General features: G+C 29.9%; 1 protein-coding gene across 1 annotated transcript; it reads right to left on the bottom strand.

Annotated features, from left to right (window-relative positions):
- Positions 1 to 1,271: 1,271 nt before the first annotated feature.
- Positions 1,272 to 13,141, bottom strand: LOC132722203 (solute carrier family 13 member 2-like; the record flags this gene model as incomplete). Its single annotated transcript, XM_060706651.1, is given in 2 exon segments — positions 1,272 to 1,421; positions 12,655 to 13,141. Coding segments are annotated over 2 exon segments (258 nt in total), but the record flags the coding sequence as incomplete, so codon positions are not given.
- Between the last annotated feature and the right edge of the window lie 217 nt (positions 13,142 to 13,358).

Genomic DNA, 13,358 nt, shown 5'->3' with positions numbered 1-13,358 from the left:
CCAAAACAAAAATCAGTCATTGCAAGGCAATTGACAATATTTTATAAATATAAATGTATACATTGAAGAGAAAATATCATTTAACATTTTCATTAACTTTGACTTCTAATTGTTTGCTATAAAACATGTAATAGTTCATTATTTTAGAACAAAGCAGCATAATAAATATCTGAAAGCATTATGGTTTTAACGATGTCTTAGTACCAGGCATTATAACTTGGAATATTGGCATGCGTTAAAACGCTCAAAGCGATTATTAATGGTACTAGAATAATTTTACAATTGGAACATATAACATAAAGAGGTTACTATAACAGCTTGCACTCTTGCTTAATTCAAGGTAATCAAATGAGAATAGCGTGCTCGTATTCCTGCATAATTTCAGAATATTTATATCTACATATCTACAACAAATGATAGACATATTGTAAAATGGTATAATTATGTTGCCAGGGTAAATATATATGCTATTAAGTTCTTGAATGAAGAATTCAGTAAAAATTAAACATTCTCCAACATGACATTCCAATAATGTGCACAGGCAATATAAAATGTTAATCTGTTTCCATTTGCTGTCTGTTTTATTTTGTTATATGTTCCTACTTTTAGTCTCAGATAAGCTAGCGTGTCATCAAATTCTTTATCGCCGCATTTTTAAAAGGGAATTATCATTTACATACATTACACCATCTTATATTCAACGTTTTTTCTTTTGTTTAAGTACAAATCTTACAAGTGCAGGTTTTTTTAGCTTTTTGTGAAGCTAAACAGTCAAGATCTATATATTTGTTATCTTATATATTCTTTCATATCGTGAATATGAACATCTAACTGAGTATCCGAACCTTCGAATGTTTCACTTGAAAATACTCTGCCGCATTTTACTGAATAACACTAACCTGCCACAATACCCACCGTATGACATATGGGGATATTTCTAACCTTTTTCGTTTTTAAAAGGAACGTTTAACCCTGCGGGTCGGGGCTTGGAAGGGGCCCCACCCCGGTTACTTCCATGATCACCCTCAATCGGATTTAAATCTGCATAAATTTTTCTGTTTTGATGTTTTGTGCTTTCTTTAGGGATTCTTGTCTTCTTCATTTTACGTCACACTTTTTATTCTTTTTATGTCAGTAGCCGTTACTCGGAGATTAGAAATTAAGACTATATTTCGTTTCTTTAGGAAGACACCCTAACTATACAATACCAATGTCTGAACATGATATTGCAATGTACAAATAGATTATAGAAGAGAAAAACAGGTACTTACATTTGCATAATTGATGCACACCTGAGCAGAAGGCATGATACCGAGTATCGGGAATAGAAAAATAGGAATAAGTGACGTCACGGCTATCGGCATCACTTCCAAGACCCAAAACACACCAATGATAATCACTGCGTACGCACATTTTGCTACCTGAAATTACATGGAAAATAAAACATATATGAAACTGCAACTGCAATTAGGTTATTAATTGTCATCTAAACAATTAAAGAAGTTCTTTGTTGTTTTACCTCAAGTGACAGAAGGCTATGACCTACATATGGCAAATATTGGTTTTGTGATCCATGGATATGCACATTGATATTATTATCCATGGAAATGCGTACTGATATTGTGAACGTATGTATTGTGGTCTATGGAAATGCGTATTGATATTGTGATCGTGTGTATTGTGGTCTATGGATATGCATATTGATAATGTGGTCCATGGAAATGCGTATTGATAATGTGACCCATGGATATACGTGTAAATATTGTAATCAATAGAAATGTCTGTTGATATTGTAATCAATACACAAGCTTTCAATAAAAGCATTTAAACTAGATTTTCGCTCCATTGATAAACATACAATGTACTAGTATATAATTCCCATACACTAAAATAAACATGGTCAAATTTCATCCTTTGCCATTTTATTTTCAAATTTGCTGGAATAATTTTTTCTTCACTTAAAAAGATGCTTTACAAGCGAAGAGATCTGCTGTCTATATTCCTCATAACAGCATGACACCCAGTCACATAAAATTGCACTATAGGGCAAACAAGGACCAAGTTAGATTCCAAATTGTCCTTATCATATATCTTATATACAGGAAGTACGAAAATACCCACTTTATTAATATTTCATATACTGTTTTCAGGTACATTTTTGTATATTTCATCTTGTATATTTCATCTAAGTATTTACTTAAGTTTATTCGTTATTGTAAAGAATATTCGTTAATATCATAGGTAAAGATTTACTATATCTGGATTTGTGGAGAACAATAATTTATGTCAATCCATTACCTTTATAGACCTACATAGCAACAATATTTTAAACGCGACATGAATTAATTAACCGAAATTGAACAACTTGAATATGTCATTGTGTTATTTCCTTTAATAATGAAAAAAGTGTTGATCTTTGCTTTGCATTCTTTGTGCTACTTTGCAAATGTCTACATAAAGCTATAATACGCATATGAATAAAACATTTTTCTGCTCCGTTCTTGCATTGAAGTTTTTCTTGCAAAAGTAACACATAAAAGAAAGTTTTAAACAAATACACATGGCATGGAAAATTTGTATGAGAGCAAACAAAGCAATAACAACACATGATATGATTGAAATATTTCAACATGTAAAAGAAAGGTATCATTTATCATGTAAATCAGCAATATACTTTATTCACATAACGACATTGCGTAACATTAAAATATAATTTAAATTATACATTTGTACTAATTACAACGCTAAAAACTACTATATATTTTTTAATTTGACATATAACAGTTTAAAAACATTAATTTTAATGTTTCTTATGAAGATGTATGGCCTTATAATTGAACCATGAAACATTCAACATTTGATCATATCAAAAACAAACAGGCGTTTCTCATTTAACATTTCGCTGAACATTTTTTGGAATGCTATATAAATGTTAATAAGAACGAGCGTAAATATTATTAACATGATTTCACCGCCTTTTATATACTCTTAACTTCAGAGTCCGACATATCTATACTAAATGCATATCGTACTATCTATACTAAATGCATATCGTACTCCAGTCCAAAAAATAATATCAAATCTTTATTGAAGTAAATAAGGTTTGTTTAAATGTTTAAAATGGTTGTGTGAAATAAAGAGGTAATTATTCATTGTTGAGAACAATACTGATTATATTGGACTCGTGCGCAGCTACATAACCTGTATCAGACTTGGCTAGTGCCTCGTCCAAAAAAAGATTGACATATGTGTAATCAGTCGTCACATAGACAGTACTGAACTGACCAATTTGTAATGACCCTATATTATCATACCTCACTTGACTTTGCCTGTTATGCACCTAATATTAACCATTGAAAGTTAATATATAATATTAACCATTGAAGGTTAATGTATAATATTAACCATTGAAAGTTAATGTATAATATTAACCATTGAAAGTTAATGTATAATATTAACCATTGAAAGTTAATGTATAATATTAACCATTGAAAGCTAATGTATAATATTAACCATTAAAAGTTAATGTATAATATTAACCATTGAAAGCTAATGTATAATATTAACCATTGACAGTTAATGTATAATATTTAACATTGAAAGTTAATGTATAATATTAACCATTTAAAGTTACTGTGTAGTATTAACCATTGAAAGTTAATGTATAATATTAACCATTTAAAGTTACTGTATAGTATTAACCATTGAAAGTTAATGTATAATATTAACCATTGAAAGTTAATATATATCTCGGTTCGTGCCTCTATAAACATAAACTTTCTCGGGTTAATATCATGTACTATCACCCTCCGAGGACACTGATATTTATAAAAAGAAATACTCTGTCTTATGATATATTGTCTATTGTCTGCCACTCAAATATTCACTACATCTCGAATACACCACTTGTCATAAGCACATCTGTTGCAAATATATAATAATGTATATTTTTGATAGCCTACACTTATCATAGGATTTACCTATATTCATGGAGCAAAATGGATGTTTTTTTTATAAACAGGTTTTAGCTGTATTATACCGGTTCTGAAATGTAAACTGAAACACTGACTCACAGTGTGCGGAGAATAAGCGATGATATACTCAGATAGAGTGATTAACATATAAAACATAAAACAAAATGTAAATAATATGAGTTCATGAAATTTTGCTTTCTGCCATGTTGGGCCATGTTGGGCTTTGATTTATCAACATGGACTTCCCTGCCACGAAAATGTATTCCCTGTGGCGGGCGTAAAACTATTCACATTAATGTATTCACGTGACATTAAAATTAATATGTTTTACATGATACGAAATAAGTATTCACGCGGCATAAGATGTATGATATATGCCACTATATGAGACTTCACATTACAGAAGTTATGTTCCTCGGACTACACCCCAGAGTTGTTAAGTATTACTGGCCTTCACTTATTCCAATACATATTATTTTCTAAATTAAGCCGGTACTGGGGGGGGGGGGGCGTTAGAGATGTTGCACTTTCTCCAAATCAATTCAAGTCTGCAATCTAATCTGTGTTGCCATGTTTCTCTTTCCATGCCACGTGTTCAGTTTTAAAGTGGCGTGTAATGTTTTTACCCTTCGTTCAATATATATACCGGTATATTTCAATTACATCAATTAGAATATTTCACCTGTCTTTTTAATATCTTATTGGTATTAATAAGGGTGTCAAGTTAAAATTACTGTTCTGGTGGTACACATCATTAATATTCATAGACATTAAAACGTAATCTAAATTTCAATCACACTTTTTGTACTTTATAAGGTTGCAAATTTACACCAGAACAATAATTGTTTTTGATTTGAATAAAATCATGGATCTAATGCGTGTTTTTATTGAGCGACCGTGTGATCAGATTTAAAAAAAACCTACAACTAGACAATTGAAAAGATTTTGACAATGGGAGACCATGTTCAGTAGGCCAATTGTTTGATTGACATGGTTTGGCATGATCAAAATTTTCGTCACCTTAGTGCAATAACTGATTAACTGCTATTGAATTTAGAAGGACTGATTCAGTTATTGCACTAAGGCGACAAAATAACCGACGTAGCCTATATATATAACGGTATCAAGGTGGCTCGTGTTCTGTTTTAGATCCAGAACGTGTCTGTGATTTCAACAAAAGACAAGTACGTGTGCACGGGTACATTCTTAAAAATGCCCTATGTACGATGTGTGTTAACAGAGTAATTTAACTACTTGTATGGTACAAATTTTGTTTGGTTTGGTTTCACGGCGCACCAACACAATTTAGGTCATATGGTGCTGAAGGCAGCTATAAAAGAAACACATAAATTCTATATAATACTAGCGTTATGTTTTATATGTTATTAGTTGTATGTAATGCAATAATAATAAATGAAGCGATCATAATAGCATTACACGATCTTAACAGACTAAAATTGCAAATTGCATTGTTCCAAATGCGTTTGCACCATCAAGAAGCATCTAAAAAAATTCATGTCTTCATTTGTCGTTGGTAATTACATGGTATATTCATTAGAAAGCCTTTTTCTCTCTACGTAATATATAAAAGCTATTTGTAAACCACTTTTTACATTACGTTCTGTTTTTAAATGCATATATACTATATTGTTAGTGCCATTGAATGTATTCTAAATTACCAACACCATCAACAAGAACATAAAAAGTTTGTTACATGTTTAAGTCTAAATCGAAATTAATTTACTTTTCATTCTGACTTACTACTGCGAAACTTAAGAACCATTTTCATTAAATTTTAAGTTTATCAGAATATTTGAGAGAGTTTTGATAGTAAACAATTTCTTTGAAGAAAGGTGCTGTTTAAAAATCAAACAATAATGCATCAGTTCAGAAACATGAATTCTAGAAATGTTTGGACAAATCTTTACAAAAAAGTATTTGAAGCACGTTATCGTTTAAAAATAGTTCTATTTAAAGTTTTTAATAACTGATTTTCATCTGACGGAGTAACTTCATTATTCAACTAAATAAATTATGACTCCAGTTGAACTATCAAGCAATGTAATCTGTCACTTAAACACAAAACATGATTTATTCATAATGTAGCTAATCTAGTACCTTACTTAATTTATAAAGCATATCCAGTCTTTTCAGCAGCTTTGTTTTTTTTGCAAAGCAAAGAAAGTGCTTCAATATTGATCCAAATTCTTAAATACAAAAATAAAATATGGATAAAATACTAAATTCAATAAAGCCTCCCATTCCAGTGATTGCTCTATGCACTTACACAGAAAAAAACCAAGATCAAGTAATTTCATCATACATTATATAGATCATTAAACATGGCAAATTTTACGAGGAGAAAAAAGTGAAAACGTCTGGAGGTGTGTTTAGAAGGTGTGTTTTTGTAACCAATAGACTCACAAGGATAAATTTACCTCTTTTTGTCCGCTATTGAGGTTGTCGTTATATAAGTACACAAAGTTTATAGGAAAAATGTAAACAGTTGTGTACATTAAGTACAGTCCTCAAAATATTGTATTTAAATAATAAATGCTAAGGTTTTGTAAACTTTAAATTAATGTAAATCTTTCGTTGCATTGATATAATGGCCTAAAGAAATCTGGAAAAAAAATGGTGAGCCCCCGGAAGCATAATGACAACGAAATTTTATGAAAATTGCAGAATCGGTTTGATTGTGTCTGTTTATGAGGGATAATTTGAAAAATGCAACATTCCTCACGCCCCCTAGCACCGACTAAAGCTGTATTCAATCTCAAAAAAATGAATGTGCTGGAATCAATGGCCCCAAAGGACTACACAATTATAACAACACTGAAGCGATTAATAAGATTTGTAGATTTAGGAACGCTTCAAATTTATATGATCATTTTGTTGCATAACATTGATATAATATGCAATATTGGTATAATATGCCAAGAATACGCTTCAAATGCAACTCCGTTACATTGATATACTATGCCATGATTTTTTAAACATTATAATGTTATGTTATGCTAGCATTTCTTGCATGGGCAAAGATTTAAATGCACTATATATCATGCACTATGTACACAAATTGCGCATTTGTAATAAATGTGACGTTTAAGTTCAAAAATGTCTTTTTAGTAATTCATTTAAATACATCTGCTCGTTAAAGTCGATCAAACAGAACGTTAAAATCCTTATTTAGTTGTGATGAATGATAAAATGTTAACCACGGAAGATAGATAACTAGGTAACAAGGGTTATTGATTCACATCTTTATATTAAAGGTGTGTTTGTGACAACCAATAGAAATTGCGCCAAAACTTTAACACATCAATTTTTTAAATAACAAAACGACGTTCCATTTAAAGTTGCATCATTGTTGCTACGGAAAGAACTTTTATACTTTTAAATTGATAGATATAATACTGTGTATAATTTTGTAAATGAAACCAGAGAATTTCTAAATGTGCCTAAACACGGCTTTAATAAGACTCTAAACTTGGTTTAATTGAGCTTGCTAAAAGAGAATAAATATTGAAAACAGTGGACTCCATGTCATCGTGTAAAAATGACTAAAATAATACACATTTATTTGTCTATACACATTTATTTATCTGATATATACGACGCTCATTCTTGGCAAACATATGAAAGTGAGTCTGACATAATAGATTAAATATATCTAATTTTTATGACCGCTAAGAATATAACAATTAATTAACAGTATGTTGGTGGGCGTTGATATGTATCATCTAGCTTTATAAATGACCGAACCGATAAAATACATTGGTGGTGACACCATGCAATCCGAACCTTTACGTCCTTTATTTGACCTTCGGGCTAATCTGACTTGCCCACACAGGCAACTGGACGAAAATAACGAAAATACCACAAACAGTATAATGAATGTTAAGTATTATTGCTTCGTCGTTGCCCATTATTAAATGTTGTATTTCATACTGCCAGTTCTTATAAACCAGCTCTTTAAATGAATCGTTCAGCAACGTGTAAGACAACAATTGGGGGGGGGGGTTATTTCTCGCAAATATTTGGCTGTAACCTAAATATATAATCACGAAACTCACTTAATTCAAACAATTTTTTTCATTGGTACTCAAAAAGGCCTTGTCTGAATAATCGAACACCGAATAATCTAAATTTTACACTAGGCAAACTACATGTACAAACTATGGACATACATTATATAAACTAGTACTAGCAACGACCTTTTATATAAATTATTGTGGGAATATGTTTAAATTGCAAATCCAGACACTAATTTAATACAGACGGAAACATAAGGAAAGCTTGTTTACATTATGATCAGTTAAAGTGCATTTTTGTCAACCAATAACACTGTAATGAGCTTGTTTGAGTTTCACATTCAGTTCCTGATAATAATTTTTTTTTACATGAAGGCAAAACATAGTCGATGAGTAATGCTACATGTTTTTGTTGAAGTAAATTTAACGCATGATTTTAAGATTAAAGGATAATTTCTAAGACATGAATGACACTGACTAAAACAAGACAATACAATAAACATATCAGAAATACCTTTACAAATAATAAGATTGAAATCAAGTATCTAAATTATTTCTTACAGGCATTGTTGTGTCTAAAACAATCATGTATAGTTTGACAGTAACATTTCAATTAACCGACCATTACATTTATATATTACCAATTCTTGTCTGCGGTGAAATTCTTGACAACACAATATCAAAGAATACCCATAACTCCTTCACAAAGCAAGAAACACTGATTTTGTCATGACACTTTTTGAAGACTCATGTTTCACTTTAGACTTATCATTGCAGTTTAAATAATTAGTAGGATTTATTTACATACGGAACGAAAACATATACAGTTTAGTGATAGATATTTGCAAAAAAATATTTTTATCTGTTTTAAAGCCGAAATTAGTGTTGTTGTTTCTTTCTTTCTTTTTTGTCAATAAGATAAAAAAAATGCAATTGAAGACTTTTGCTCTCATATATAAAAGTCATACTAAAGAAGAAGGTTATAGAAAATTAAATATTCATAAGCAAATATCATGGTCAATATAATTGCAAAAGGAATGTATATTTTGTTGATTATCTACAAATAAACATGTATAAATCAGCATTACTTATAGTGTAGAACTGAATAAAATAATGAGCCCAGCATAATTGAATGATTCTGTAATTAATTCTTTTCAGCCATCAAGGGTCATACGAATGAAATATTAATGTGTTGTTTTATACATGGAAACCTTCAACCTGCTGAAGTTGCAAAATTACGTGATCTTCCAAAACACTAAACAGCTTTATAGCTTTGCTCTTGATAAATGGGGACAAGAAAGGACATCAAAAGATCTTATGGATCAATAATACATCTACTAAAAGAATTATTATTTCTTCTTTTCTCAAAGGGAACCTTAAGTTTAATATAAAGAACAAAGCATGGAGCAGCAGATTAGGTTAATTATTATGTTATAAACAAAATAAATACATGGTGTTGTTATTTGTTCAGGAAGCTCATTAAATTGTGAAACATACAGATCCGACTATAAGTCAGTATCAAACAAAAGAGCATCTACATGAATGATCCAGCGCACAAAATATACTACAATTAATGTTTATTAAAGGACATATCAAAAGCCAAGGGTTCCTGCAATAATTGTATTTAGTGCTATTACTCACGAGAATTTGAATTATAAACACTTAGGAACTGGTATAAACCTTAGCACGTAAGAGATGCTACTGTTTGGCTGAAGTTTAACAATACATTGCAGTGTAAAGATGTCAAACAAAAATGTACTATTTAAAAAAATTAAAACGCTTTCAGAATACGGATAGTCTGTGTATCTTGAAAGTATTAAATGTCATTTTATGACACTAAAAAACTGAATGTCGCATTAACATATCATTTATACATATTAAATACTTGTGGATGGGTTGTTAGAATTAGTACACGCGTCTTTATTTCGGTCAGTTGTACCTTACATAACTCAAGTTACATTAAATAAGTGATACTATATATACCTTGGTTATGACCATGTTTTCAATCATAAATGATATTTATCTTTTCATTTGTTCGTATGAAGTATGAATATGTATTCATAATCACATTTTATAAGTTTTCCGAAAACGGGTATGGCTTGATTACAGGTATTGTTAATAAGATAAAATGCAAATACTGTCTCATTTTGATAAATGAAATTGTCACGTTATTTTCAACAAACTTTAGAACCTCAAGAGAGTGTAATCATAAAATCTAGATTCGTGGGTTCTTTTGAGTTTAACATTACGTTTAACATTAGCTTATGAAACTAATCAAATCTGCATATTTTTCTTTGGAGTATTAATTCTGAAGTGAGATCTACATTTTCTGTATTTTCAGACATTTATAGAAGAGTCACTATAGCAAAGCCAAATAGGAACACAAAAGCATGTGACATGCCTATATATACAACTCTACGAATACAAAAGGTTTAAAATTATATTTTTACATTTAAAGAAGTAACAAACATAAAAATAGCCGAAAAATAAATCTCGTTTCCTTTCTAAATTACAATCTTGAGTAAAAACTACAAACGTGCATTTTATAAATGACAATTTATATTTAAATGCCACTTTGCATTGTTGGAAAAGATACCATACAGTACTATTTACTTATCAACAATTAAGATAAATAACAAAGTGTCATTTTAGTTAAAGTAAATATCCTACTGGTTGGTAAATGTTAAATCTTGATAACACATTATGCGGTGAAGCACATTATTAACGTGCTACCATCAATCAATGTTTTTTACTTCTCTCAGAAGGAATGAGATTACGCTATATGAATAATAACTTTATTAAAATGTAACTGTTATATTACATAAGTTATAAAACATAAAAACAGGTAAATTTTGTTACGTCATAAATATAGTAAAAATGTTTGTAAATAATCATGAAACAGCTAACGGTTATGATGATAATTATGATGAAAATAAAGAAAATATAATGATGATAATTCTGATTCCGATAATGATGCAGTTACTTATCGTTATGAAAATAAAGATAATGCAGATAATGAACTGAATGATAATCATGATATGTATATTAAAAAGAAACTATCATGATATTCAAAGTAATGAAACAGGCAGGTAAAGATGATAATTATGATAAAAGCACCTGTTAAATGTGAATGATAATTTCAATATGATTCTGGTGATAACTCATAGTAATAATACAGGTAAAGATATGTATATATGATAATGGTGATGATATTAATAATAAAGATGATTATACTTATTATTATATTATAACGATGGTGATGATGATGATGATTATATTGCGATTGATGCTACTTCTTCAACTTGGATTTAACACCAAACAGTTTAACACCAAACCTGGTTGATCAAGGGCAATTAAAACAGTATAACAAAACGACATGTAGATAAATATTTTTTAATTATAATAGATCTATTACGAACCAGAACATTAAAAATAAAAAAATTAAATTCATAATGACATTGATAATTGATGTTAAAAGTCAAATAATAGTCCATATAGTGGCTATAATTCACGAGATATTATGGATATTATGTTATTCCATACATTGGAAAACAAAAGCACTTGTCTAATTAAATATGATATATTATTGTTTGTGGTATATACACAGTAGGTATATATGTCAAGGTTAAACCAATGTCAAGCAATCTATCAGATTAGAGTTAATCACATTCGAAAACTTTTTGATTAGATTCCAAATCTTAACAATATTCTTTGACAGAGAACATGTTTCTTGGTTCGATTAAAAAGCATGAATTACTATCGCGTTTCAAGCACGTTTTAATGAGTATAAAACTTATAAATTGTTTCAATAAAAGTGTCACTTTAAACTTTGGAAATGTATCCGCTTATATAATCGTAACTTTTGAACTTTTTAAACGCTATATAATGCCTTCATACAAAAGAAGAAATGTGTAATTTGTTTAAACTTATAAGTCACCTTATGCAATGGAAAAAAGTTTAACTTAAAAAGTTTCTTTATATCCGGATCACAGGAGTGGACAATTTAAAATTATGTATCCGCTTTAATTTGCCTTAAGAATATACCCTTACAATAAGAAGGCTATTGAGTTAAATCGATTCAAAAGTACGAAACGAATCGAATATAACGCAAGCCGGTGAGTAAACATTGCGTCACCATGACCCTCCGATTACATTAGGAGAGTCGGCGTTTATAAAACATTTATATGACTTTACAAAGCTTATCTTTGAATTATTTGTAAATGAAATAATTGTTTTTGTATATCATCGTATAAAAGCACTTCACAATCAATTAATTTACGTAAAAATAATTAATTAAGTTAATGATAAAGTGATACTTGTTTGTTAGTCTATCTATATGTGCTTTTATATGCTTAAAATAAAAGGTTAGTAGCACTTGTTAATTCGTGTTCCAATATTGATTTTCAACAAGGAATGCACCCGGAATGAATGGAATTTAAACACCTTTATTGAAAATTTCAAAAAAGTAAATAAAATCATGAAAAGCAAAATGAAAATACAAGTTCATTACAAGTTTAAACTTCAATATGTCCCCAAGCAATTATAAGACAATTGACTACTGATTTAATAAGTGAAATGGTTTGATATTTTTGCAAACCACGTGTTTAAAACTTAAGAATGCACAACAACAAAAAAGAAAGACTTACCGAAGTCTGTCCGACAAGTGGAATCGGGATGAGAATGATTGGCAGTAAAACTACTATAAGTAAATTTTTCCATTCATTAATTTGTCTTAAAATTTGTCTTGCACCCATATCATATGCTACTATAATTCCGCTGAATTCACTGACTGTTACTCCGTTTACACTCCCGCACTACGGATTTAATGAAGAGGAATACCCCCACGTCCTAATGCCTGCGTACAAATATAGTGGATTGCCACGCGTCAGTGCTTTTCAATGAATGGAGTACAAACACATACTATAATAAACTTCATATTACACTATTATATTTATAAGTCAAGATACTCCACCGTTGAAATAAATAATACAATATTCTCTGATAGAGTTTACTTGTAAAACTACAAAATAGTTCATTCAGTAATACATGAATATATGAAATCGACTTTGTAGATTCGCAAGTAAAATCGATTCAGTGGCGCTGTTTCTGACCTAGATTGTGTTATGTTTGTTTACATTTTCCAGGCCACGTTCATATGAGTACAGATTGGAGAGGCTGGCTGAAATGCTATATGTATTGGTGGATTTGTTGTAATCAAAGCATTAAGTACAAGATATTGTTCTATATTTCTTCCTGAGTGTAAATTGTTATAATGAATGATGTCTATGCCCCAGGAAAATGACAGAATAGAATGAAATGATTACTATATTTTTTCTTTTTGTTTTTCAGA

This window comes from Ruditapes philippinarum, unplaced genomic scaffold (genome assembly GCF_026571515.1).
Source record: "Ruditapes philippinarum isolate M1 unplaced genomic scaffold, ASM2657151v2 ctg1731_1_1_1_1, whole genome shotgun sequence".
In the NCBI taxonomy this organism is placed as follows: Eukaryota; Metazoa; Mollusca; class Bivalvia; order Venerida; family Veneridae; genus Ruditapes; species Ruditapes philippinarum.
Note: the sequence above shows the minus strand (reverse complement) of the source record. Positions and strands in the feature narration are given on the sequence as shown.